General features: G+C 40.8%; 2 protein-coding genes across 4 annotated transcripts; one reads left to right on the top strand and one right to left on the bottom strand.

The window, feature by feature from the left end:
• Positions 1-1,103: 1,103 nt before the first annotated feature.
• CCDC159 (coiled-coil domain containing 159) lies at positions 1,104-16,154 on the bottom strand. 2 transcript variants are annotated; one of them, XM_034434547.3, is made up of 12 exons: positions 16,029-16,154; positions 11,215-11,307; positions 10,266-10,293; positions 8,964-9,040; positions 8,794-8,875; positions 8,120-8,291; positions 7,747-7,814; positions 6,272-6,348; positions 3,132-3,220; positions 2,513-2,589; positions 1,620-1,732; positions 1,104-1,199 (listed from the first exon to the last, which is right to left on the bottom strand). In XM_034434547.3, the coding sequence occupies exons 1-11, from the start codon at positions 16,053-16,055 to the stop codon at positions 1,629-1,631; spliced, it is 894 nt and encodes a 297-aa protein (XP_034290438.1). In that variant the 5' UTR covers positions 16,056-16,154; the 3' UTR covers positions 1,104-1,199; positions 1,620-1,628. The 2 variants fall into 2 exon arrangements, with proteins under 2 accessions (XP_034290438.1, XP_034290439.1); XM_034434548.3 differs by lacking the exon at positions 16,029-16,154 and adding an exon at positions 13,464-13,586.
• Positions 16,155-16,168: 14 nt separating this feature from the next.
• TMEM205 (transmembrane protein 205) lies at positions 16,169-24,632 on the top strand. Of its 2 annotated transcripts, XM_060683400.2 has the most exons (4): positions 16,169-16,266; positions 20,167-20,268; positions 20,600-20,763; positions 23,782-24,632. In XM_060683400.2, the coding sequence occupies exons 2-4, from the start codon at positions 20,169-20,171 to the stop codon at positions 24,082-24,084; spliced, it is 567 nt and encodes a 188-aa protein (XP_060539383.1). In that variant the 5' UTR covers positions 16,169-16,266; positions 20,167-20,168; the 3' UTR covers positions 24,085-24,632. The 2 variants fall into 2 exon arrangements, with proteins under 2 accessions (XP_060539383.1, XP_034293664.2); XM_034437773.3 differs by lacking the exon at positions 16,169-16,266 and having other exon boundaries at positions 19,780-20,268.
• The last annotated feature ends 1,068 nt before the right edge of the window (positions 24,633-25,700 follow it).

The following is a 25,700-nucleotide window of genomic DNA, read 5'->3' as shown; positions in this document are numbered from 1 at the left end:
AGACCAATGTAGTCTGATGCAGGATACCTCATGATACTTGCAAAGAATTGTTTTATTTCAAATTTCTAGTCTTAGAAAGTAAAATTTAGAAATGACAGAGTGGATTGCTAAATCTATATTATGCAGACATATTTTAGAAGAAAGGATTACTTAATTATTAGTAGTTTTGTTTCTTTTTCTGGGACTTTAGTGAGCTGCTTGATCATTCAGGCCTAAAATTCACAACTTGCCTGAATAGAGGAAGCAACTATCAATCCTGAAGTGATCATGGCTGAGGCCATCTTGGAGGCTTCAGGGCTGCCACAAAGCAGCGGGAGGGTGGGAAATACTTAGATGGGGGTTGTAGCAGGGGTAAAATCCACTTACCTTTGCTACCGGTTCGCAAATGTGAGCGCATGCACCCCCTCCACACATGCGCAGAGGGTCAAAAATGGATGTGATGACGTCCAGGTGGGTGGGCGGAGCCTCCCGCTGCCGGCGCTACCAGTTCGCCCAAGCCAGATAGAACCAGCTGTATTTCACCACTGGTTTGTAGCCAAAACAATAAAACTTTCCTGTGGGAATCCAAGGACATTCCCACAGATGGCTGGCCAGAGGAGGGGTGAAGTTACCATGCAACCGTCCAGCTCGTGGATTGGACAGCATGACCAGTGACTTGGGGGGGGTGTAAAGGGGAAACATTTACTTTTAATTAGGTGAAAGCCACGGGACCTTTGAGTCAGCTTTCGCCAGTTGTGCCAATATGATCTACCCAATAAAACTGTTCTTTGAGGAATCTGCCTGCCTTGGAGTTCTAATTTCTATGGGTGAATTACTTGGAACACTGACAACAACACTGTATTTAATAGATAAAGTGTAGAGCAGAGGTAAGCCACAGATGAGAAACTGCAAATAATTATAGGTTATTGGCTGGTCATTGTTATTGGCTTGGTTTCTATTTCCATCCCTTTGGTATCTCCAGGTGAAACCAGGAAAGTTTCTGGACTAAAAACCTGAAGATCCACTGCCTGCTATTTTAAGTAGGTAATATTAATCTAGATAGATCAATGGCCCGACTTAATCTAAGGCAGCTTTCTATCACAGTGATGACCAAATCAAGTCTCTTCCAAGCAGTTTGGTTTAATTTTATCTGCATTGTCAAAAATTCAGCTCCAAAGATGACCCAGCTTCTTTCTAGGATCTTGATTCTCCTTCCATACCTAAGAAAGAAACCATTAGTTTGCCTGATACACAGGTAAATGTATGAATGGGAGGGGGTCTGTTTATTCTCTACTGGAGATGGGCAGTTTACAAACCAAATGAACAATGCCTTGCTCCACTATTGTTGTCTCTAGGAGTAGCAACACAAAATTCAGGAGCAAAATGAAGACATTTGACAATGTTACCATTTCTTTCACCTACTATTTACTTTTACCCCACCCTTCCCAAACTCCAAAATGTCTTGCTCCTTCTACTAACAGTGTCACGTCTTTTCTGTGTCTTTTGACATAGAAAGGGTAAAAAAGGGTGAGTCTACTCTAAAAGAAAATTCTGTGTGGTCTTCTACCTAATCTGTGCTGGGAATTTCAGGGTAGCCATGCTCTCAAATGTGAGGAGCAAGAGAAAAAAAGGAGGCTCACCTTGCCCTTCTAGGAACTGTGCTCTGAGCTACTGCGGCGGTGCTGATGGAGAGCAGAGTCAGAGAGATTGGAATCAACCAAATTAGTTTTTCGCTGTTGTCGGCTCCCTCGATCTGTAAAAAGGTCCCAGAGAGAGATTTCTGGAGGAGTTGAGCCATCTTACCCTTCATTTATTTATCCTATGTTGTCTCCTGCTTTCAGAAAGGTCCTGTGAGGAGGTAGACAAATTAGGAAACACAGTTTCCCATTTTATCCCACTGTGCTCTGCTGAGACCAAGCAAGTCTTGCCACTGATATGTGATTCTGCCATGAGATGTCAGAATAATCTTGAAAGACAAGAGAAAGAGCCACAACCTAGATCATGGTCTGATAAATGAAGTCTGAATCCAGAGCAGTGATTGGAATGGAGGAAATGTTTCAGAAGGGACCCCCCCCTAATTCTCTGGAAAGTAAAGGCAGGTGAAAGGGGAGAACCTTCAGGCTTACAAAATTCTGTTGCTGTAACCTTACCAAAAAGTAGCATTAGTACTCATAGTTTTGTTTCCTGCCTGGACTATCTTGAAGGGCTGACAGATTCACCCCAGAAGAATATTTAAGAGAAATAATGTATAATAGTTTTTCCCTGGTAGGTACCCTCACACAGCCCAACCCTGCACTCCAAATTAACTCCAAAAGTGATAAAATTGGGCTGCCTATAATTTTCAGTTATTTGAGACTTTAATGCTTGTACTTAATTACCTGGGACGAAAAGTTAGAGAAAACACACTGAAGATTATTCTGAACCCCGAAGGATGGTGCCTCCTTGAAGCAGGCCTAGTCTGAGTTTTCCATGCGTGCCTATGGTCCATTCCTGTATGCTTCTATTCAAAGGTGGAGTAACTAGGCCTACTCACCTTTCATTCTTGAATTCCTCTTCTCACTCCATGTGCTGTTGTTCATAATGGAGTTGCGTAAAGTGTTGACAGCTGACCTGTATCAGAAGAAAAACTTATGATTCCCTTTGTGGCTCACCCGCTACCGAAAGAAAAAGACAGGAACCTTACATCCTTTGATAATATTAAAAGTTAATTATGCAGGATGAAAGTGTAGCTCTGAAACCCTCACCTGGTGATTTCATTTTATAATTTCATCCTCGGAGATCCAAAACAAGTACTTTGTAACATAGGAGCAATTATATAGATTTATTTTTCTTTTATTTATAATGGATTCAAACATGCTATCCTTTTATTTCCAGAGATAATAGATTGGTGTGGAATACAAGCATTTCCTTAGACTCAAATTTGAGTCTACTATATCTACTTATAGGAAAGATGTGGTGCAGCTTTATAAAGGTTTACCTTCCTGGTGCAGAAAATTCAAGCCCCGAAGATTCCTATTCCAATATCCCATAAAATGAAAGAAGGTGCCTGATACCCAAGTCCACTGAAGGGAAAGATGTCAAATTTAAAAAATTCCTTCCACTATCTGAGACAGGAAGAAAGCCAACAAGAACTCCCAAGGAGCTGTTCTTACCAGATTTCATTCAGCTCTTCAGTCCCTGGTTTATGATCTTTCTCTTCTAGGGCACCATCCGGGACTTTGCCCCTCAGTTGGGTCAGGAACTAGAGAAAGGTCAAATGTCAAATAAATACATTGGGATGCAAAACAGCCTATGGTGGATATCCAGGAGGGAGCTCTCTTCTACAAACCTCTGGATGAATTGTTGAAACAGTACCTAGATCAGCCTTGGGTATTCAGGCTTGGGTATTCAGACTACACACGACTATACAACAGGAGACAGGGAGTTGTGTAATCAGACCTCCGCTGCTGTAGGCTAACATAAGCTTAGGATCACTAAAAAATACTTTTCTGCTCTTCTACTCACTTCCCAAATCCAACCTCCATTAAAGTGTTGCCACTGTTTTACTTTCCAAAAGATTTGCTACTACAGCTAAATGGATGGGACAACACGCCACAGCCAATTTGCTGTGGGACAACTCGCCATGGCCACCTCACCTCACGACAACTCGCCGTGGGACAAGAGTTACACTAATATCAAAAATAGTGGAATATAATAATTAAAGAAAGGATGCCAAAGGAGGAACAAAATAAAATGTGAATGACAAAAATTAAAATATTTTCTAATTATTTTAAATACCGTATTTTCCGGCGTATAAGACGACTGGGCGTATAAGACGACCCCCAACTTTTCCTGTTAAAATATAGGGTTTGGGCTATACTCGCCATATAAGACTACCCCTCTTCCAATGCACACCAAATAAAAATTAAAAAACATCAACTGGCTCACCTACAATGTAAAAGCAGCTGTGCTAGTCCCAAAATGGCCCCTGCAACAAGCAGGAACCTCACACAACCACAAAAAGCCCCCCCAAAAACTTTCACACTCTAAACCCACACAACACAACTGGCTTACCCACAATGTAAAAGCAGCTGTGCTAGACCCAAAATGGCCCCTGCAACAAGCAGGAAACTCACACAGCCACAAAAAGTCCGAAAAACCAACTTTCACACTTTACACACACAAAATTCCACATACAGCTTTGTGAGATTTGTGTGTTTGTGTAGTTAGAGTGAAACACTACAGAAACACACTAAATCTCAGAAAGCTGCACAAATATTATTTTATTTTATTTTTATTTTTATATGAAAGCTAAATTTAAAACTTCCTAAACTTTAAATGGCTAGGTCTAAAAAAGAACAACTAAAAAAACCCCAATTGACTATTTTTTTTAAAGCTCCCAAAGGGGAAAAAAACTTACCCAATAGAACAGGGGTCTCCAACCTTGGCAACTTTAAGACTTGTAGACTTCAACTCCCAGAATTCCTAAGCCAGCTTTGCTTTGCTGGCTGAGGAATTCTGGGAGTTGAAGTCCACAACTCCCTGCTTGCTTGATTGCAGGCAGGGAGTTGCTTGCTGATGGAATAGATTCAGGCAAGCGAAGCAAGGCAAGCGTTGCGACTAGCAGCTGAGGTAAGCAAGCTGGAGGGGGAAAACTTTTTTCCTTTTACATGGCTCTGGCCATCCCAGCTGAGTTGCAGGGAACTCAGCTGGGATCGTCAGAGCTTGGATCGTCAGAGTAAAAGGGAACAAACTTTTTTCCTTTTACATGGTTTCTGGCGATCCCAGCTGAGTTGCAGGGAACTCAGCTGGGATTGTCAGAGCTGGGATCGTCAGAGCTGAGATCGCCAGAGCCATTTAAGGCTCGTCAGAGCCTTTCGGGCTGGTCTGCCTGGTTACAGGAGAACGACACCCGGCGTATAAGACGACCCCCGACTTTTGAGAAGATTTTCATGTGTTAAAAAGTCGTCTTATACGCCGGAAAATACGGTAATTAAATAGAATTGTTGAATCATCCCGTAGTGAGTTGTCCTGTGGTGAGATCTGACCTTCAGCTTCTATGCTTTGCTGGCATCCTCTTATAAATTGTTAGGGGGGGAGGAGGGGACAATGGAATGTAGAGGATAGAGATGAGAGGGAACAGGCTTGACAGAAACCAGAGGTGTGAGAACTGGCACATTCTAGTCTTCAAGGACACCTAGTCTGGAAAAAGAATGTGAAACTGCACCTAGTGGCATCAAACATCCAAGCTGTTCTCAAAACACCTAAACAGCACGCTGTTGGATAGAGATGGACTGGTCGGGGGGAGGGCAGGGAGAAGGGAAAAATATAACGTTTTGCACAGGAACCTCTGATTTAGGCTTTCTTTCAATGTAAACACCTAACCTTAGTAAAAGAACCTATAGCTTCAATCAAATGGAGTTGAAGGTTTTTCTTTCCTCGGGACCTGGGCTGGGGGCAGGCCTGACATAATTGTTGGTTGGGACCTGCCTGGAATTTGATATGGGTGGCTATAGAAATGCTTTAAATAAACATTTTTTAAAAAAGTATTTATTGTGACTTGAGGTCTGCTTGACTCCTGACAACTGCCTGGACTAGTCCCTGCAATTTTCTCGACAAAATTTCAAAAACATTTTGCCATTGCCTACTTTCTGGGGCTGAGAGAAGGTAATGGGGCCATGGTCAGCCGGCTGGTTTTGTGTTCAAGGCAAAACTAGAACTCAAATTCTCCCACTTTCTAGCCTGGTGCCAGAAAATGGGAAACTGTGTCCCCCACTACACCAAACTGACTCTCTGGTTCTCCCCAATACCTTCTCCATGTTAGAAATCCTGGGTACTTGATATTTTTATGTCCATGTTAATGCCATTCCTCCTCTCTTAGACAGTTTCTTTTTTCTTCCTCATCTTATTTTTCTGATATATCATTACCTCATTGTGCCCACTTCTCCCCTGGCTGCTTGCCTCCACAACAACTGACTAGAATTCAGGAGGTGGGATAGGCAAAAGGAAAACAACCCTCTGGATTGCCAAGCTCTTCTCTCCTTCTGCCTCCTGTTTCTGATGTTTCTGATGAATCACACCTTATTGTGCAGCAAAAGTCAGGGTAGAAATTTCCTAAAATATATATTCTGTCAGATAACCACCTTATGGACAATTGGGTGAGAGAGATTTATTTTACAGTGTAATGAGCTGAGTTTTTTTAACTGATAAGAGTATGTACAATTTAATAATGGCTCCTAGAAAAAAAATGCTAATATACAGTTCTTCTCATGGGGATTCCAATTCAAGAGTGAAACCGAGTGGAGGAATTTACCTTGGTGCACTTCATTTGATTCTCTTGCATTTTCTTAATGCTGACAAGGTTTCTAGTGATATCGACCTCCTGGTCCTCTAAGATAAGAGCCAAGAACACTCCCAATGAGGATCCCAATCAGGATTACTCCCATCATCATCTTTTAAACTCTCTCTTCTAACTTCTGTGAAGCACCAGGCACACATGGCTTCCTCTTAACCTCTTGCTCTGCTGCAAACATTTCCTTTAAGACCTTGCCTTCAGTGGACAATACTCACATCATTATTTATATTTTCTTAGCAGATAAAGGAGCAAAAACAATAACAAAGGGGATATTTACCACCAAAAAAAGAGAACAGAGGGGACTATATCTGACACTTAACACGTGGAGTCCTTGGTGTTTTCTGAGCATAGTTGTTTGCTTGCAGATGTTTCATTACCCAACTAGATAACATCATCAGTGTACTGATACATTGATCATCAATGCACTGGTGAGGTTAGCTATTCAGACATTGGTAAGATGATAGAAAGTATATTGCAATTACTTTTATTTTGGCAGAACATCAGTTGAATTATTGGATGACTCCACAAATTGCTGCTAGTCAGTTGTAGGAAAATGGCCAAATAGTCTTTTTTTAGTTCTCATATAAGCAATCAAGGGTAAGATATCTATTAAATTAAAACAGAAAGTACTGCAGCATGAGATTAAATAGCATTAAAATACTGAATTAATAAGGAAAATATTCCTGATTAATAAAGCTATTCAGCCATAGAGCTACGTTTTGGAAGGTTATAGAACCTTCCTTCTCAAAGATAGAAAATTCCCAGGGTATGTGTTGGTGAACAACCTTTTCAGCAGGAGGAAGAAGAGTTGGGCCAAATGCTGACAATAGCAAAGATGCATATAGAACTTGTCCAGCCCTAGTCAAGTGGGGAGACACTCCTGTTTCTCTGTGCTTCAATGAGAGTTAAATCAAATGATCAAGATAGAAACTCAGGAGGCTAATATTGACTTGACTCAAAAACTGATCAAGTTTGAACTTGCTTACCCTGTTTCCCCCAAAATAAGACATCCCCTGATAATAAGCCCAATCGGGCTTTTGAGCGCATGGCAATAAGGCCAAGCGCTTATTTCAGGGTTCAAAAAAGTATACGACAAGGTCTTATTTTTGGGAAAACACGGTAGTATTTAAGTGGAAGTTTTCCGGGTAAGTTTAGAGCTCTAAGCTAGATTGGACATCTGGAATCCTGACATCTTCAGGAGTTCTTCAATTTGAAGGAGACATTGACTTTTTACAAAGGAAGCTGAATTTGCCTCCAAATTGACTGGATGATGCTTAAGAGCTTATTGCAGAGAAAGATTCAGAAGATTTGGAGAGCCATGACAATACTGAATGTATGATAAATGGGCAAATACTGGTAGAGAAGAATCTACTGCATGTTGGAAGTGAATATGAACAAAATATTGCAAGAAGATAACACTAGTAGCTACTTACTCAGTTTTTGATGGATGCGTCGCAGTTCACCCTGAACTGATTCCAACTCTTCCCAAAGAATTTTTTTGCTGCCAGGGGAAAAAGAAACAGGACAGGAAGCTTTACAATGTAGCCCTGGAAATTCAAATCCTAAAATAATTTATTATTAAGCAAAAACATAAAAACTCACTATTCTTATTATTGTCCTCTAGCCTTTGGCAATATAAGCATCTACACCAGTTTATTACCCAAGACTTCTTCAGTCACAAGAACAGTGGAAAGAGAATTACAGTAAAGATTGTGGAGACCCAGTCTATTTTAGCCATTTTTCTACCTATCCAAAATCCACAAGACATAGCTCATTTCTTTTTCTGCCCACTCAGTTTTCTCCTACCTCTCAAGGACATCTTGAGATAGATTCTCCATTGAACTTTGTTTCTGGACCATGGAACTCTGAAGCTCTTCTACTTCTTTGGCCATGGTTTTCCAAAGCTCCTGGATTTTTTTCCGTATTAGCTCATCAAACTTCGCTCCACGGGATAAATGGGCAGCAAATTTTACTTCCTCTGGAAGGATGGAAGATATGATATGTTCTTCAGTAATGGAGAGATAGGGATGGTGTTCTGCAATCTCGATTTACCAGTCCTAATTCTATGAAGATGCTCCTGTACAATTCTTGAAACGGCATTCAAAACGGACCAGGGATTCTAAGATATAACCCTCTTAAAATTCTTCTAGACTGAGTTACACTGAAAACGTTAAGAAATGTTTTAAATTCCCTCCAATTCTGCTTGTGCAAGCTGCTTAGGGGTGGGGATTATATAACCTATCAGTTCTGTGTCTGCTATGTTTTCATAACCAGAAGAGTCAAAAATTCATAAGAAACCAAGGTCTCTGTGGAATTTTGCATACAGAAATTCCTAATAGATTAATGCTCCAGAGATCCTCTTTCCCTGCAAAAATTTAAATGTAGGGAGAGATGATCCCTTAAATGGTTTAAAGCAGGATGTAACCTGATATGATGGGACTTGAAAATCCACAAAACAGAGTGGTATTCATAGTTCTCACCTTCCAATGCATTGATCCTACCCTGCTGATAGTTGCTCTCTTGCTCTAACAAAGTAATTGAGTGGCTCAGTGCTTGAAAAGCCTGGAAAAAAAATTTGGCACAAATGAGATTAACATCAATTGTGATACCAAGATGACAAGATCTCCAGGTTTATGCCAACTATACATACCTCTGTTTGGGCATGGAGCTGAGCTCTGATAAGCTCCACATCATTTTTCAGTACCAATTGGAACTCTGGAATTGAAGCTACAAGAGAGACAATTATTCACATACTTTTGCCACACACAAATGTGTAGCTTTGGATCTTTTTCCTTGATAAATAAAGGAGCAAGTTCAATGTTTCTGACTCATTTGTTTAATTGGGTTCTTTAGTTTTAAGACTTACGTTAAGAATAGATCACATTTTAGGTCATATTGATATAAAATACTGAAAATTGAAAAGGCTTCACTAAGCGCCACTCTAGTTCTTTTTTAAGTAAGCCTGTTATTAATAGCAAGCCTTAATTCTGAAAACTAAAAATGCTGAGCTTCATCTTCATAACTACTTGGAGAATTAATCCCAGACACTACTGGAATTTTTTTGCTTTAGCAGTTATTATTGCTCAAGTATTCTGAGGAAGAATCCTGACTTGCAAAAGAAGAGACTGGGATCCACTTCATCTCTAAGAGGCAATAAGCATCCCTTTCTAGTGAGTGTGGATTGGTAACAGAAGAGAACACATTAAGAATTCAAGTGACAGTAGATCCAAGGAGGGCAGTGAAGAAATTGGGTATCTGAATTCATGGCTGGGCTGAGTACCAAAAGAGAACAAAAAGGGGCATGATTGGAAAGATGAATACTCAGAGTGTAATAATAGGAAAAAAGAACAGAATGGAAAGGATCAAAAAGCCTACTTATGTGAATGTCTTAAGTGTAGAAATGATAATGGAAACTAAAAGGATGGTTTGTAAAGTCAAGAGAAGAAATATCAAAAGTAGACTTCCCCAATTGATGCTCTCCATATGGGTTGTATTGCTATTCCCATCATCATTGCTAGCATGGACAATGATTGAACTTCTAATCCTGAAGGACACTGGCTCAAAGTAAACAGGAAGGGATTCAAGAAGAAGGCATCACCTTAGACAAGAGTGAGAGAATATTCACAGAAACCTTGAACAAGGACTGAACAAGTTCAGGGATTCCCGGAGAATACAGAAATGTCTGTACATTGCTTCTGCATTCAGGTTAAAGGGACCAGAAAAATAAGAGGAGAAGAAGAAAGAATGAGAGAGGTAGGAAAAGAGGGGGAGAGAAACTCTCTTTAAGGAAAAAGTCCAATATCTGATTTTTTTCCCCCTGTTTACTTCATGACCACTCAGAGGAGACATGTTTGACCCTAATATCTTACCTCCCTTTCAATTATAATATAAATATTTTAAATAAATAAATTGGTAGATTTAGCAAAAGCTCAAAAAGGACCATGTCACCTACCTTGTGGCTCCAACCCAGCCAACTCCACCTGGAAAAGTAAACTCCCATCAATCCATTCCAAATAAAGCAACAAGCTCTCCAAAAGTGAGGTCTCTTATGGCATAAGCTGCTTACTTTCAACAAAACCCCTTCTCATAAAAAGTCAGTCTGTATTCCTTTACCCATACATCTTTCATTCATGCCTGTTTGGGAATATTTCTTTTCTTTTTTACTAAGATCAGTGTTCTCTTTATTGTTCTGCCTGCAAAAGAATTGGATCATCCTCTGTCAGAATTTCAGAAGTCAGAGAGTAAACAATCAGGAGTCTGGTAACACCTTTTTTGATTAACAAATTCCATTTAAAGGTATAAACTTTCATGAACTGCAGCTCAATTCTTAGCTGCACAGAATGCTACCAGTATTTCTCAACCTTAACAACTTTAAGATAGGTGGATTTCAATTCCCAGAATTCCCCAGCCATCACAGTCCCCAAAAAGTACACCCATAAGATTAGAGTTGCCTTCACATGCTCTTCTTCTAATATGCTATATGCAGTCATTTGCTAGCAATGCCCGTTTGGATTCTACATAGAAGAAAAGTTGCATTTGCATTTTGACTCTACCAGTAGCATACTTCTTAAGCATTTTATAGCGTGCATGCTATAAAACAATACATATTTTGGGCTGTAATAAGAGTAATCTGAGTTTAAAATGGTTTAAAATCAGGATCCAGGATATTTAAGCCTCCACCTCACCCCACTGCAATCCACAAGATAAACAATTTAAATCATTTTGATTTCAAGAGCATAAGTGAGACTGTACGCTCAGAGGCCTGGCCATAGCTATGTATGCTTACTTGTCCATTTGGCAGGCTTTATTTTGAAGGAGTAAGTGTTTACCCCTAATGTATCTTGAGCAAAATACAAACATGATTTTCTTGCTATATCTTTGAAATCCAACAAGATACCTACCGCTGATGCAGGGCTGCTTGCCCGAGCTAAGCACCAGTTAGGAGAGTTGATGTGATTCTGTCTATTCTTGGCAAGTGTCATTGTAGTTGACCTCTAAGACAGAGAAACAGAGACCTTAATTTAGAAGCAGAAGCAAATATATGAGAGCAAGCAACAACCCGGTACAGGAAACTGGGGCTTGAAAATGGAGTCCAGCCTTCTTCCAAATCCTTTATTTTGGAAGACCAGCACAAGGTGCTTGTTCCTTTAAAGGGAAAATATGAACATGCTTCAGATCAGAAGGGAAACTTGGCTAGGAATTTGGAGTTTGAGGTTCTATTCTTTTGCTTGTTTCAATTATTTCTTTCAACTTCCTTTACAAGCCTATTTCTGATTATTTTTGGCACCGAGTGCCAAAAAGGTTGCACAGAAACATTGTGCGTGCATGTGCGCGCTCGTTGGAGCTGTGCTCCAGAAAAGCCGAACTTCTGGGTTCCAGCACGCACCCAACAATCAGCTAGCCGGCGCACATGCGCACACTGGTTTTTGGCACTGCCGCATACATGAAGGACATCTGATCATCATGGATGCATGTATGCCAGAAACCCAGAAGACAAACAGGCAAGGCCATGCGTGCAGGGCAACATGGCTTCGTGTGCCACTTTGGGCACACATGCCATAGGTTCGCCATCACGGGCTATACTGTAAATGCCCATCCCTCCCCAATAGCCCCTGTAGACTTGGTCTGAATAAATTAGGATCTTCAATTATTGACATGATGTGAAAATATATTTAACCCATAGATTCTGTTTATTAGATGGCTATATCTCACATACATTCTGCTGTAAAGAATTTCACTCACTTTTCACTATTAAAAATTATTTTAAGCCTTGTTGAAGTTAAACATGTATTATTCAGTTACATATTGTATTTTCCTTTTAATTTTCTCTGTGTTTAACTACTCTTGGAAAGGTATACACAAATGGATGGGCCCTCTCAGGTCATATATATATAATTTTTATTAGAGAAAATTTAAGAGAATAAAAACAATACAAATTTTGAAATAAAAAGTAAAAAATAGTGTGAAAAAGGTGCAAAAAATGGAAAACAAGGGAAGAAAAGGTTATAAATAGATTCTGATCTTACATTTATATTTACCTCCTCTCTCTTTAAGGTTACAAAATAATTTCCTTCTTTCCATAGTCTACCCTTTCTAGTTATCAAACCCATAAAGTCTCACTAGTTCTTTTTAGCAAAAAGTGTATAAGATGCTTCCAATCACTAATAAATGTGGCTATTGCCCTTTCTCTAATCAGAGAAGTAAATGTTGCCATCTCTGTTCATTCTGTCATCTTCATCAATCATTCCTCCATTGTGGGTATTTCAGAATCTTTCTGAAATACCGTACAGAATCTTTCTGAAATACCGTTCAGAGTGCATATACCATAATAATCTCACAGCAGTTATCATGGTGTTTATAAAAAACAGTCTTCCATAATTCTTTTCTAACTGTTTATCTATTAGTCCCAACAAAGTTATGAATATTAATATTTAAAATTCTTTGTATCATTGTATGTATATGAACTCAGAATTTTCTAGCTATTTTACAAGTCCACCAGGCATGATAAAATGACCCTTTATCTTTGATCCTTATCATATACTCTTTCACCTGTTCTTCAAATTTCAACAAGTTTATACGTTTTAGCAATTACATGTTAATTATTTGTACATAATTCAATTTCAAATTTGCTCTTGTGCTATTCAATTCCAAATGTTCTCTTATCTTCCTTAAATATTTCTCTTAACTGTGCGTATGAAAACCATTAAAAGTTAAATCCAGTCAACTGATCTATTGATTTCATCTTATAGTTTCCATGTTCTTTTTCTAATAGCTCTCTATATGCTAACTATCCTTCTTTGCTGGCTATTCCTTTTACATAAAATGCTTCTTATGCTGAGACCCATAAAGGCATTTTTGGCACAATCTGGGTTTATTCCATGTTCTCAATATGGCACTTCTAATATAATGATTTTTGAATCTACATTAACCTTAACTTTATCCTACCGTAGAAAATTGTGCCATCCAAACCTCAGGTCATGCTCCTCTAGCTCTAAAATTATCTTATTTCTCAGCAGCACCCACTCTTTCATTCAAACTGAGCAGCCGACTGCAAAATACACTTTCTAACCAGGCAGTTCTAATTCTCATTGTTTCTTTGTATCTTAGCACATTTTATATTTAACTTGTCTTATTTCCTTGCCATACAAACCTAGATACTGTATATCTTTTGGTTTTGCTTAAACGGTCATTCATTTTTATCACAGAAATTCCTTCCAACAATGGCAATTGTAATTTTTTCCATCTTAGTATGTCCTTAATTTGATTATAGGCCTGAAATAATATGCAATTAATGTTAATCATATTAATATTAAGTATTTTACTTTTTCCTAAACATTAAAACAGTATTTTTGCTCTTCTTCCTCATGTTAATTAACATCTTCATTTTCTCATTAATTTTAAATCCAGCTAATCAATGCACCAAATTTCTAGTTCTTCCAAAGAATTTTTCAAAATTATTATCAATTATCAGCAAACACCCTTAACTTATATATTCCACTTTTAATCCTCACTCCAGCAATTATTTCATCATCTTATGTGTCTATTCAATACCATACTTGCAGAGCTAAGATGAATAATAATGAGGGACATCTGTGTCTTGTCCCTTTCTTATCTCATAAGGTTATTTTCTCCATTTACAATTATTTCAATTTACAATTGTCTTTGGGAAGTATAAATCAATTTTATCCATTTAATAAAATCCATTCTCTTGAGATTATATTTTCTAGAATGCTAGTATCCATCCAAGGGTATGAGGTAGGTATTACCAAGTTCATCACTCATCATTCCAAAAGTGAAATCTAACAACACAGCATGGGAGTATCGGAGTGGTATTGGGAGAGGACCAATTGAGGGTATTCAAAATTTTAGGAATTGTCTTGTATGAGTATAGCCTGTGCATTTGCTTGGGAGCCATTCTACAGTAGCGAGTCCAGTGAATTTGAAATGCCAGTGCTTTTTCTTGTCTCCCCAAATTAAGAAGGGAACACCCAAAGGTGCTTTTTTCAAAAGGCAACTGGACTTCCTGGTTTTTCTTTGAAGATGTTTCGCTTCTCATCCAAGAAGCTTCTTCAGCTCTGACTGGGTGGTTGAGAATGTAAGGTTCTATATTCCTTGCAGACAGCTGGTCATTTGCATTCTTTTAGCGGGGGGTTAAGGTCACCTGGAGGTTTATCTGTGTCATCAGGGTCTTCTGAGTAGTGCAAATGGATGTGCAGCCTTCTTCAAACTGTTGAAAGGACTGTGTTGTAGATTGGAGATAGATGATGTCATATCCCTCCCCCTCTGTTGAGAGAGGGTTGTCCAATTTTGGCCTCTTTCAAACCAGTGGTCCTCTCTGTCCAAAATGTGGACTTTGCTGTCTTCAAAAGAGTGACCTTTGTCTTTTAAATGCAGATGGACTGCTGAATCTAGTCCTGATGGGTTTGTTCTCCTATGTTGTGCCATGTATTTATGAAGTGGTTGTTTCATTTCCCCAATGTACAAATCTGCCTACCAGCTGAAGGCCTGCCTACCAGAAAAGATGGGAAAGAAAAAGAATGTAAACACACCAAGGAAGCCCTCAGAACATGTGGCTATCCCAAGTGGGACTTCATCAAATCTCAAAAAAGACCCTACAGGAGCTCCTCTGTAACAGACAATGGAGAGAACAATAAACGAAGCAATGTTATCATTCTGTACGTTGCAGACATATCGGAAAAGCTCAGGAGGATCTTCAGCCAACATAACATATGTGCCCAAAAATACACTAAGGCAGAAACTTGCCCACCCCAAGGATACAACACTAAGACAGAAACTGAGCAACGTGGTATATGCAATACAATGCAGTGAGCCATGTGCAGATCTGTACATTGGCAAATGAAACGACCATTTCATAAATGCATGGCACAACATAGGTGAATAAGCCCTTCAGGACTAGATTCAGCAGTCCATCTGCATTTAAAAGACACAGACCACTCTTTTGAAGACAGCAAAGTCCCATTTTGGACAGAGAGTATCGCTGGTTTGAAAGAGGGGTTAAAGAGGCCATCTATGTCAAAATTGGACAACCCTCTCTCAACAGAGGGGGAAGGATATGGCATCATCTATCTCCAATCTACAACACAATCCTTTCAACAGTTCTAAGAAGGCTCCACATCCATTTGCACTACTCAGGTGACCCTGAGATCACAGATAAACCCCCAGGTGGCCTCAACAACTCTCTAAAAGAATGCAAATGACCAACTGTCTGCAAGGAGTATAAATCCCTCCATTCCCCACCATCCAGTCAGAAGTGAAGAAGCTTCTTGGATGAGAAGTGAAATGTCTCCAAAGAAAAACCAGGAAGTCCAGCTGCCTCTTGAAAAAAGCACCTTTGGGACAACTATGACCTGTATGACTGAGAATCTCCATAGACATTAAGAAGGTGACAGGCAGCAATAGGGTAACCATACATCTACTACACATATGTTTTAGATTTAGACTAAGTTCGCACAGTTTCTTGCTGGGGACGGCCTGTCATTCAGCACTCCTTGTTTCGTGCACTGATCCAGGATCGGCACTTCAGGCTTTCTAGGCAGGAAAGAAGTGCAGGAAGGCTGCGGTGCTTAAAGGAGGCGTGAAGAAAGATCTGCACCTCTCGAACAGGGGGAGAAAAGGGCTTTGGATCCCCCCTTTCAGCCGGTCCTGAATTCTTGCCCTTGGGGTCTGTCCCTACACCACCCTGTGAGTCCTTTACCGTTGTGACCATCTTCCCGTCCATCATCCAGCTCTGTTGATGGTCTCCTGACCCAAACCAGAAAGCGGGGAAGAGGGTTTAGCAGCGAGTCAATGTGCAAACAAAGGGGCGTGGTCAGCCGTGGCCACGCCTCCCTTCATGACGCTTCCTCTTCTGAATGCAGAGGGCGGGGCCTACTTGCTAAGGAGCACGGGGGCAAAGCCGCTAACCGAGACGCTGCAGTGAAGAGTCGGAAGAGGTGGGTGATTGCTGGGGAAATCGCGGTTGGGGCATCGTGGCCTGGGTGCTCTTTCCGGGGCAGCGCAGGGAAGAGAGCAGCATTCACGCTGCTTTTTCTGGCGGTGGGAGAGTGCATTTGAGTCCTGCAGCCTTCTGCCTTTCAGTGTTCAGGGCAAGATTCGTGTGCGGAGTTGTCCCTTTGGGTTCTTGTTCATTGCGAAAGCTCCTTTCTCCCTTTCCAGTTTTTCGACTTCAGTGACTTTCCCCTTCCCTTGTTTGCCTTGAACTTTGCCCCTTCCTTCCCGAGTGCCCTGGACCAGAAGAGCCCTTGTCGGCTTGTCTGTGCCAAAATGTGTCTGCGGGAGGGTGACGGAAACGGGAAGGAGGAGAAAGTGCTGGGAAAGCGGGTATGCTGGCTTCGTTCCTGCTGCTTTACCTTAAGTCTCCTTCCCAATTGACTTGTCCTGATTTATCTCCCCCGAGAAATAAGCTCCGGAGCCTGGAGGACCGAGTCGCAAGTCAGCGGGCATTAGCATGATGCCGCGAATGCGATCCCGGAACCCCCGGCTGGTGGTGTCAAACAGACCAATCTGCACCGCTCCCGAAGCGGCGGCCTTCTTTGGGGGTCGGAGATGTCAAGGCAGCGTGTACTGAGCAATGTTTTTTAGAAGTGAATCGCCTCAAAATCTGTGGCATTCATCAATGCTTGTTTGAAGAGCTCTGCTATGTGTCTTCAGTTCTTCCTTTGGATAGTAAACACGACAGCCAGTCATAGTTTAGATATGCAGCCAATGTTCATGTTATCAGTCAAAGTATGGTTTTGTGTATTGGAAAATTAGTTTAATTCCAGGGATGTGTAGAAACTCAGCCATCCTCGATCTTAGGGGCTGATGGAACATTTGGGATTTTGAGAAAGAATCGTGGATGCCACCAAGAAAGTGTTAATCAGGCAACTTTTAACAGGAAGGCAAAATACTTAACATTTTCTGGATCCACAAAACATACTGAACCATAAATGAACAACATAGGCCAGTGATGGCTAACCTTTTTGGCGTCGCATGCCAAAAGTGGAGGGGGGGTCGCGCGTGTGTGCCCACACCCATAATTCAATGCACCCCGCTCCCCCGCACGCAACCCCCCTGCGCTCCCCCCACTTGGTACGTGATCGCCCGGTGGGCCCGGTAGGCCCGTTTTTTGCCCTCCTCAGGCTCCAGAGCCTTTCTAGGAGCCTGGGGAAGGCGAAAACAGCCTTCCCCAGCCCCCTGGAGGCCCTCCGGAAGCCAGAAACAGCCTGTTTCCTGACTTCCAGTGGGCCCAGAAGGTCCAAAATCAGCTGGCTGGTGTGTGCAGGCGCACCAGAGATGAGCTAGGGCAACCCTCGTGTGCCCACAGATATGGCTCCAGGTGCCACCTGTGGCACGCGTGCCATACGTTCGCCATCACGGCCATAGGCTGAGGCCAGGAAATATTGGGCTAAAATAAGTTAAATGGCTTGTAAACCTAGCCAGAATTTAGTGTGTTGTTGAAATCTAATTTCTGTAGCCATACAGACCTAAAACCTTAGGAAAATAAAACTAGCAGTTGAAGAAGAGCATTTTACCTTGAAGCACAGCCAGTCCCCCCCCCCCCGCATCATTTTTTAAAATTCAAAATGGATGATCTCTGGTGAAAACAGGGTGGCAATTGTGCAACCATCCTTGCCCTACATGATCTCCCTGCAGCTTTTGATACCATCAACTTCTGGATTGGCTCAGGGGTAGGAGGACACAGTGTTGTGCTGTTCTACTTCCTTTCTCCGGGACTGATTCCAGTTGATGGTAGGGGAAGGGAGATCCCACCAACAGCCCCAAACCATGTGGGATGCCACAAGGGTTCTATGCTCTTTCTTCTCCTATTCAACATCTACATGAGACCACTGGGTAAGCTCATCTGTTGCCACAGGATGAGGTATCATCAGTACAGTACACTGATGACACCTAATTATACATCTCTGCTGTGGAGAATTAAGCAATACTGTGGGTGTCTTATCCTGATACCTGGAGGCTGTGATGGTCTTGATGGGGAACAATAGGCTTCAGCCGAACCTTGGCAAGACTGAGTGACTTAAAGTTTTGGAGCCTTCCAATTTTAGGACTATGCCATCTTTGGTGTGGGATGGGGTGGCACTGCCTCAGACACAGTGTGCGATCTGAGGTCCCTCCTAACTCACAATTCTTATTCAAAGAGCAGGTGGCAGTTGTGGCTAGGAAGGCCTTTGCACATCTTTGTGTGCAAAGCACCAGTTGTACTTATTCCTGGGTCGAGGGAGGGCTCTGCTCACTGTCGCTTACAACCTAGTCACCTCCCATTTGGACTTCTGTCATGTGCTCTACATACAACTGCCCTTGAAACTTATCTGGAAGCTTCATCTGTGCAGAAAGCAGTGGTGCAGGCTGTGCAGGATGTGTATGCCTAGAAAAGCACATATTGGTTGCCAGTCTGCTTCTGGTTGCCCCCAATTCAAAATGCTGATATTGACCTTTAAAGCCTTATATGGCATGGGGCCAGATTATCTGAGGGACTGGCCAACCCTAATTACATCTGCCCATCCCATCAGATCTGACAGAGAAGACATGCTGCAAGTCCCGTCCCAGGAGGCAGGCCTTCTCTCTTGTAAAAAGTTAAAGATTTCCCGGTCAGTTGTGTCCAACTCTAAGACACAGTGCTCATCTCCATTTCTTGACTGAGGAAGCCAGCAATGTCTGAAGATAATTTTCATGATCATGTGGCCAGCATGGCTATATACTAAAGGCACTCAGAATGCTATAATCCTCCCACCAAAGTGGTATCTATTAATCTACTTGCATTTGCATGCTTTCAAACTGCTAGGTGGGCAGGAGCTGGGGCAAGTAACAGGAGCTCACCACACTGCAGCACCCGCCTTATAGAATCTTCTCTCCACCCCCCACCTCCCACCCCAGAAGTGAGATTAGCACCATCCCTCTTAACATTCAACAAGTCCCTCAAAACTTGACTATGCTTTCAGGGCCCTAGGGGACCAGGGAGATCTTACAATGGCTCCTATCTCATTTCATATGTTTTTTTATAGTTTTTAATAATGATTTTCACTTATATTTATGAAAACACATATAATAGTTTTCCGATTAAGTGCTGTAATACCAACCCGAGTCACTCTCTTGTGAAATGGATGGCCATACAAATAGGATGGATGGATGGATAGTTGGTTGGTAGGTAGGTAGATAATGGCCCTTTCCTGCCTCAAATTCAGTGTGTGAAATAAGTTAGCCAGGCCTTATCTACAATCAGAGGGGATCTCTGTGGGGGGGGGATTAAATTTAATCTAGTCTCTTGACAATTAAGAGTGCTGCTGCTTTAGGCAGAGTGGCAGGCAGTGTTTAGCAAGTGACTTCTGCCTCGTGCCTGCTTGCTTGCCTTTCCAACTCTTATCGCTGCCTGCCTGCTGCTCTTTCGAACTATCTGGCAGTGGAGGTTCTTTGGGAGATTAATGTTTAGATGTTCAATATAGTGAAAGTATGACTGGTTCCCATGATTTATATGTCTATTAGCAAAATGAGATACATCTTGATAACATTGTCAGAAGTAACATTGGTACACGTTTGAGGATTTAACATATTGAAACAATTTGCAGTAATTAATCAAAATAGATAGTAAAACAATTACTGTACTTTTTTTAAAAAAGTCCTTTACATATACATATACAATTCAGGGCATATACAAAAGTAAACATACTTTTGGTATGTTTTCCATCACAGCATAGTTGGTATCATATCACACATTTTGGGCAATTATCAGGCTTAGCAATATGGCTAAGGCCAAGCCTTAGATCACCCACCCTTGGATATGTCTCCTTGTTCTTCCCTTTTCTCACTCCTTTTCTTCCCTATGTATCTTGCTTCAGAGATGCCGATGGAAGGTGAGCCAAGTGGCCTTATCAGAATCACCCAGCTTTTTCTCCTCTCTACAGCCTGGGGAATGCAGATATGGGTAACCTTCATCGCAGGTATGTCTGTAGGGCAGGAAGGGAGCTAATTTAGAATATTCTTCTGTATGACAGAGGCTGGGTTAGAGAAAGTATGTGTTGGAAGGAGAGAAACATCCATGTTTTCCAAATTTGCCAGTACCTACCTCTAACCTGGTTTTTCTGAACCCAATACCCTTGAAAGCTTAGACTTCCAGCTCCTGTCACTGCTGCCAACATCACTCTATTGTTTTCTTAGTTAGCTGTATGAAAGTCCAATGCCCAATTTTTATGTAGAAATCTGAACTTCTCTTCCACTACTTAAAGAAAAGGATGTGTTTTCCCATGTAACCCATCCCTTCTTTGTCTCTAGGTTTTGTTCTTTTCCGAACTGTGAGCCGGCACACCTTTGGTCTGGTACAGGGCAAATTGTTTCCCTTCTATTTCTACACCTTACTTGGCTGCACGTTCCTTAATCTTGCCATATTTGCTGCATACCATCCACGGGAACTTCTCAGCACCAGAGAAACTGTTCAGGTAAGTAGCAATTAATTATCTAAACCCTGCAGTTTTTCATTCAGGACAGGCATGCAGGCAGAAACTATATAGGCACATTCTGAAATTGACTTCAGCTTGTCATATTATCAGCATTCAAATTTCCTAACACATCTGAGGTTAAGAGGTCATCTTATTCTTTATAAAATATCTTCTTGGCTGCATTGATCTAGCAGTCTCACTGTTCAAATTAGATCTCTTAGAAGAGTTCCATTATCTCCTATTTAAATCCCTCTTTTTCTATATTATTTTAATGCTCTGATACTTTTTCATGTATATTCTTCCATGTTCTTCCTGAGACCTTTGCAGCACCAACTGCTTCAGATTAAAGATAGTCATAATGGCATATACCAGTAGATATATTTACATTACAGGACATACAGAAAAGCCATAATTACTTATCATTCAATTCTGTAGCTACACAAGTGATAGCTGTTGATGGGGGGAAAGGCCTTGATGTTTGATTCTCTGGGTAGCAATTTTAGTTTCAGAATGCTTTACATCTACAAATGTCCATGGCCAGATTCTTATGAGATGAACTGTTAGCAGCCTTCTTGGTTAAAGGATTTGGTAAGCAGAATGATAGTGACATAGTGACATTCATTAAGGATAAACAGAGATAATACAATATCTCAAACTGAATAGGTCCGTATTTGTATTTAGTGGGCTTCTGAATAAACTGGTTTAGGATTGCAATTCTGCTTTCTGCCTCTCTCCCTGTCCCCCGTCTATATAACATTTCTAAATCTTCTAGAATATTTCAACTCAGAGAGGGTGTATTTAGAGCACTATCATATTTGCTCTCAGCCTTCACGGCTGTATTTCAGAAGAAAAGCAAAAGTTCGTATAAAATGTTTTATAATAAATTAATAATTCTTGTTAGATGGATAGTTATGTATAACCTTTGCAGCAGAATATTTTGTGGCACTTTAAATATGCCTTTAATTTGGTATAATAAATTTGATTGTCTTTAAGATGCCATAAAGCCCTTTTTTATAATTTATCAATTAAGAACTCTACTGAATTAACATATATTTTGTAATATTTTACTACAGAAAGACATAATATTTAGCATGCAATGCTTTTTCATTTCGTCACCATTCCCACCTCTGGGAAAATTGAGTGTGAGTGCTTCAGTCTTACTGTAATTTCTTGTTTAGTGTAATTTTGCTATGCAGAGTAGATTCCAGGATAATATATGCTGCATTACAAGCTCTTCCTAAGTCATTCTGGGCACATTTTTCAAATATAGAATGCAATTAATAAATAAATGATTTCATTTCTTATAAAACAGCCTTCTCTGTCATGCTAAGAGCAACAAGAGTGAGAACACTGAAGGGACTATGATGCTACTATTTGAGCTGTTTACTGAATTAATCACAATTAACTGGATTCACATAATACATACTAAGTCATAACTCTAAATTTACAGCTTCAGTGGCTGTGTTCATGCAACATGCTAATCTAAAACCAAACCAACCAGATTCTTGTCTAGCACATCTGAATCCTAGAGAGAAATTCTTAAGGGCAGATAAGGTAGGGGCTTTCAAAGTACAACTGTAGTGCTGCCTAAAAAGGTACAAGTTTTATTTATATCTTTTCCTCCAAGTAGAACTTTTGACTTGGAAGAAAATACATGGGGCTGGGACGTGAAGCAGAATAATTGCCTGGGGCTTTAAAAGTATTTAGTGAGTGGTGGGATGTTAAATTAATTTTTTTCACGATCCAATCTGGGTTGGTCATTGGGACCAGAGGTTTACTCTTCTGAGCTTTCGGACTCATGCTGGAGCCCATCCTCAGGGAATTTCTCTCCTTTTTTTCACCATTCACAGTAAAAATAGGCTCAGTATATATCTACTTCCCTGTTGATATATGAGTATATCAGGGAAGCAGCTGAATATTGTTAGCACTGAAAAAACCTGTTTTGAGTGGTCATGTTGGCATATTGGCAGCTAACCACCATATTGGCAGCTAATCGTACTCAAGATCAACAAAACAAACCGAAATGAAAGGATCATAGTGGTTGAAAAAGATACTATGCAATATGCATTTTCTTCTGCTCCTTGCAGACTTTATCTAGAAAATAATTGTATTTAGCTCCCCAAAACTTTGTTTTGAGGCAATAAAATAAAAATCTTGGAGAAAGCATACAGATGTTATGTGTAGACTATGTGAACCACATATTTATCTGATAATGTCCTTAAAGAATTAGTTGAAACATCACTGAAAACCTACGGTTCCTCCCCTTAATTTTTCACCACAATCTCTTTGGATCATGGGAAATAATCTGTGTACTGAGCAAAATGTCAAGAACACAAGTGATTGACAACCGTACAACTCTGCTGGTCAGCAGATTTTGCAATATTTCTGAAGCACTGGTGTTTTGTTGGAGCTGATCCTAGGCACAGAAAAGTTAGCATTCATATTGCACTAGTTCCTTTAATATATATAGAATCAATAGTGTGTAATGTGGAAAGCTGATGAGTGGTGTGGTGGCCTAGAGGTAGAGCTCTTGCCTCACAATCAGGAGGCTGTGAGTTCGATCGGTAGAGGCAGATATTTCTCTCTCTGGGCACTAACGACAAGAAGGGCATCCAGTAAACACTCTGCTTGCTCCATTTAGTTGCCCAGAATCCACCCCGCAAGGGATTATGGACCCCATAAATTAAAAGATGATGATGATGAATGTGGAAAGCTGACTCTAATTTTAGGCCAATCATATTCTGTCAGCAACCTGCCTCACAGAATTGTGGAGGAACATTGGTGGGAAGTTAATTTAAAATAAATTTAAAATATATACATCATTTTCATTAATACTTTTTGGACTATGTAGCTAATTGACTCTTAAAAATGAGGATAATCAGGTTCATCAACTGCCCTTTCATTTTTCCTAGAAATAAGAATGTAACTCCAGAACTTAAATAAAAAGACTCCCAAGAAAATTACACATAGTAAATTGGAATCCAGAAGTGGTCATGATACTTTTTGTCTTTCTTATAGATCACACTTTTTTTTATTTGCCTCATTTTGGTTGCCATTAATGCCTCCTGGTTCTCGCAAGTCACCACCAAGACCATGCTTAAGATGCAAGAGATTGAAAAGGAGCATGGGCTCGGACAGGAAGTGGGAAATTCAGGTCAGCGAGAGGCTTACCAACTTCTGAAGGAAAAAGACAGCAAATATCGGCACCTGCGCCAGAAGTTCTTTAAGTTTCATGGCTTGTCTTCTCTCTGCAATCTGGCTTGTGTTATCTGCACCGGGGTGAACTTGGCATTCATTGCCTTGCAATTGGAGAGCCTGTAGACTCTCCACTGCTCTAGCTGGTTCCAATGCTTTCTCCTAAAATGCTGATTTTGCTCCGAGGAAGAGCTTGGAAATGACCAGAAATCAATCCTTTGGAGTGTGTACCATTCCTCTAGAAACAACCAGATACAGAATGCCCTCTTGAAGTATAAATTAGATTGTCCGATAACTGTGAAGGGATATTTAAATTAGAGCAAATTATTTGCATAAATTGTCATTTCTGTTTTAAAATCTTGATGCAATATTAATTGGGTTGTGCCAAGTTAGATTTTTATAACAATGTTTTATGATTTGTCACTGTCAGTATTGCTGTCACTGTCACTGCCTATTGTTTAACAAAAGTCTAATACCATTTAATACCAATTGTATACCCAGGGAACAAAACCTTAATAGGATTCACTTTTAGCAGTAAGGTACAGGATTCTGCTATCTTGAAAGAAAATTTAAATATAGAATACCTTCTTATATGCAAATTCTTATCTTTTGGAATTCTGCTTTTGGAATAAAGAATGTTTACTATTAAAAATGAACCTACTTTGGTAGATCAATAGCTCTCTGCTTCTGTTGCTTATTTAGACGCTTTGTCTCTCCCAGTTTCCAGTGGGGATTTTCAGATTGACAAGTAAATTAATGACAGAACTCCTATTTTTGGATTCATAAACTGTTTTAATCTATTGAGCTGTACTCATTTCAGTAACTACCCTATTTCTGCTCTTACCTGGGTGACTCAAGTTCATACTATACCATTGTTTATTCCTAAAACAGTTGGCTGGTTTCATATGCCATGGTTAGAATGCAGTATTGCAGGTTGATTCTGTCCACTGTCAGGAGTTTGATCCTAACCTGCTCAGTATTCACTCAGCCTTCCATCCTTCAGGGGTCCATAAAATGAGGACCTAGATTGTTGAGGGCAATATGCTGACATTGTAAACTGCACAGTGTGTGCTGTAAAGCACTGTGGAGCAGTATATAGGTCTAAATTCTATTGTGGTAATATGCTAAAACATAAACCGTGATTCATTAACCACTGCTGTTGAGTTCACATATTAAACTAAGATAGTTTGTATGATACGCGACAGTTCCCCCAGCACCTGGATGAATCGTCGTATCTGGATCCGTTCCAGTCGGGCTTCAGGCCTGGGTACAGCACGGAAACGGCATTGGTCGCATTGGTTGATGATCTCTGGAGGGCTCGGGACAGGGGTTGTTCCTCTGTCCTGGTCCTATTAGACCTCTCAGCAGCTTTTGATACCATCGACCATGGTATCATGCTGCACCGGCTAGAGGAGTTAGGGGTGGGGTGCACCATCCTACGGTGGTTCTCCTCCTTTCTCTCTGACCGGTCGCAGTCCGTGTTGACAGGGGGGCAGAGGTCGACCCCGAGGCCCTTGTATGTGGGGTGCCACAAGGGTCAGTTCTCTCACCCCTTCTGTTCAACATTTATGTGAAGCCGCTGGGTGAGATCATCCGTGGTTTCGGGGTGAAGTACCATCAGTGCGCTGATGATACTCAGCTGTACATCTCCACCCCGGACCACCCCAATGATGCCCTTGAAGTGATGTCCCGGTGCCTGGAGGCCGTGCGGATCTGGATGGGGAGAAACAGACTCAGGCTCA

The sequence above is a fragment of the Pantherophis guttatus genome, chromosome 2 (genome assembly GCF_059756535.1).
Source record: "Pantherophis guttatus breed Tessera chromosome 2, ASM5975653v1, whole genome shotgun sequence".
Taxonomy (NCBI): Eukaryota; Metazoa; Chordata; class Lepidosauria; order Squamata; family Colubridae; genus Pantherophis; species Pantherophis guttatus.
This window is presented reverse-complemented; position numbering and strand designations above follow the sequence as displayed.

Excerpts from the sequence above, each read along its gene's own strand:
- CCDC159 (XM_034434547.3), bottom strand. The coding sequence starts at position 16,055 with ATGATGGACGGGAAGATGGTCACAACG. Across the intron at positions 7,815-8,119 it reads TCTCAAGATGTCCTTGAGAG|CAAAAAAATTCTTTGGGAAG; the intron begins GTAGGAGAAAAC and ends TTCCCCTGGCAG. Across the intron at positions 1,733-2,512 it reads GAGGAATTCAAGAATGAAAG|ATCGAGGGAGCCGACAACAG; the intron begins GTGAGTAGGCCT and ends ACCTTTTTACAG.
- TMEM205 (XM_034437773.3), top strand. The coding sequence starts at position 20,109 with ATGTCTCCTTGTTCTTCCCTTTTCTCACTCCTTTTCTTCCCTATGTAT. Across the intron at positions 20,269-20,599 it reads ATGGGTAACCTTCATCGCAG|GTTTTGTTCTTTTCCGAACT; the intron begins GTATGTCTGTAG and ends CTTTGTCTCTAG. Across the intron at positions 20,764-23,781 it reads GCACCAGAGAAACTGTTCAG|ATCACACTTTTTTTTATTTG; the intron begins GTAAGTAGCAAT and ends TCTTTCTTATAG.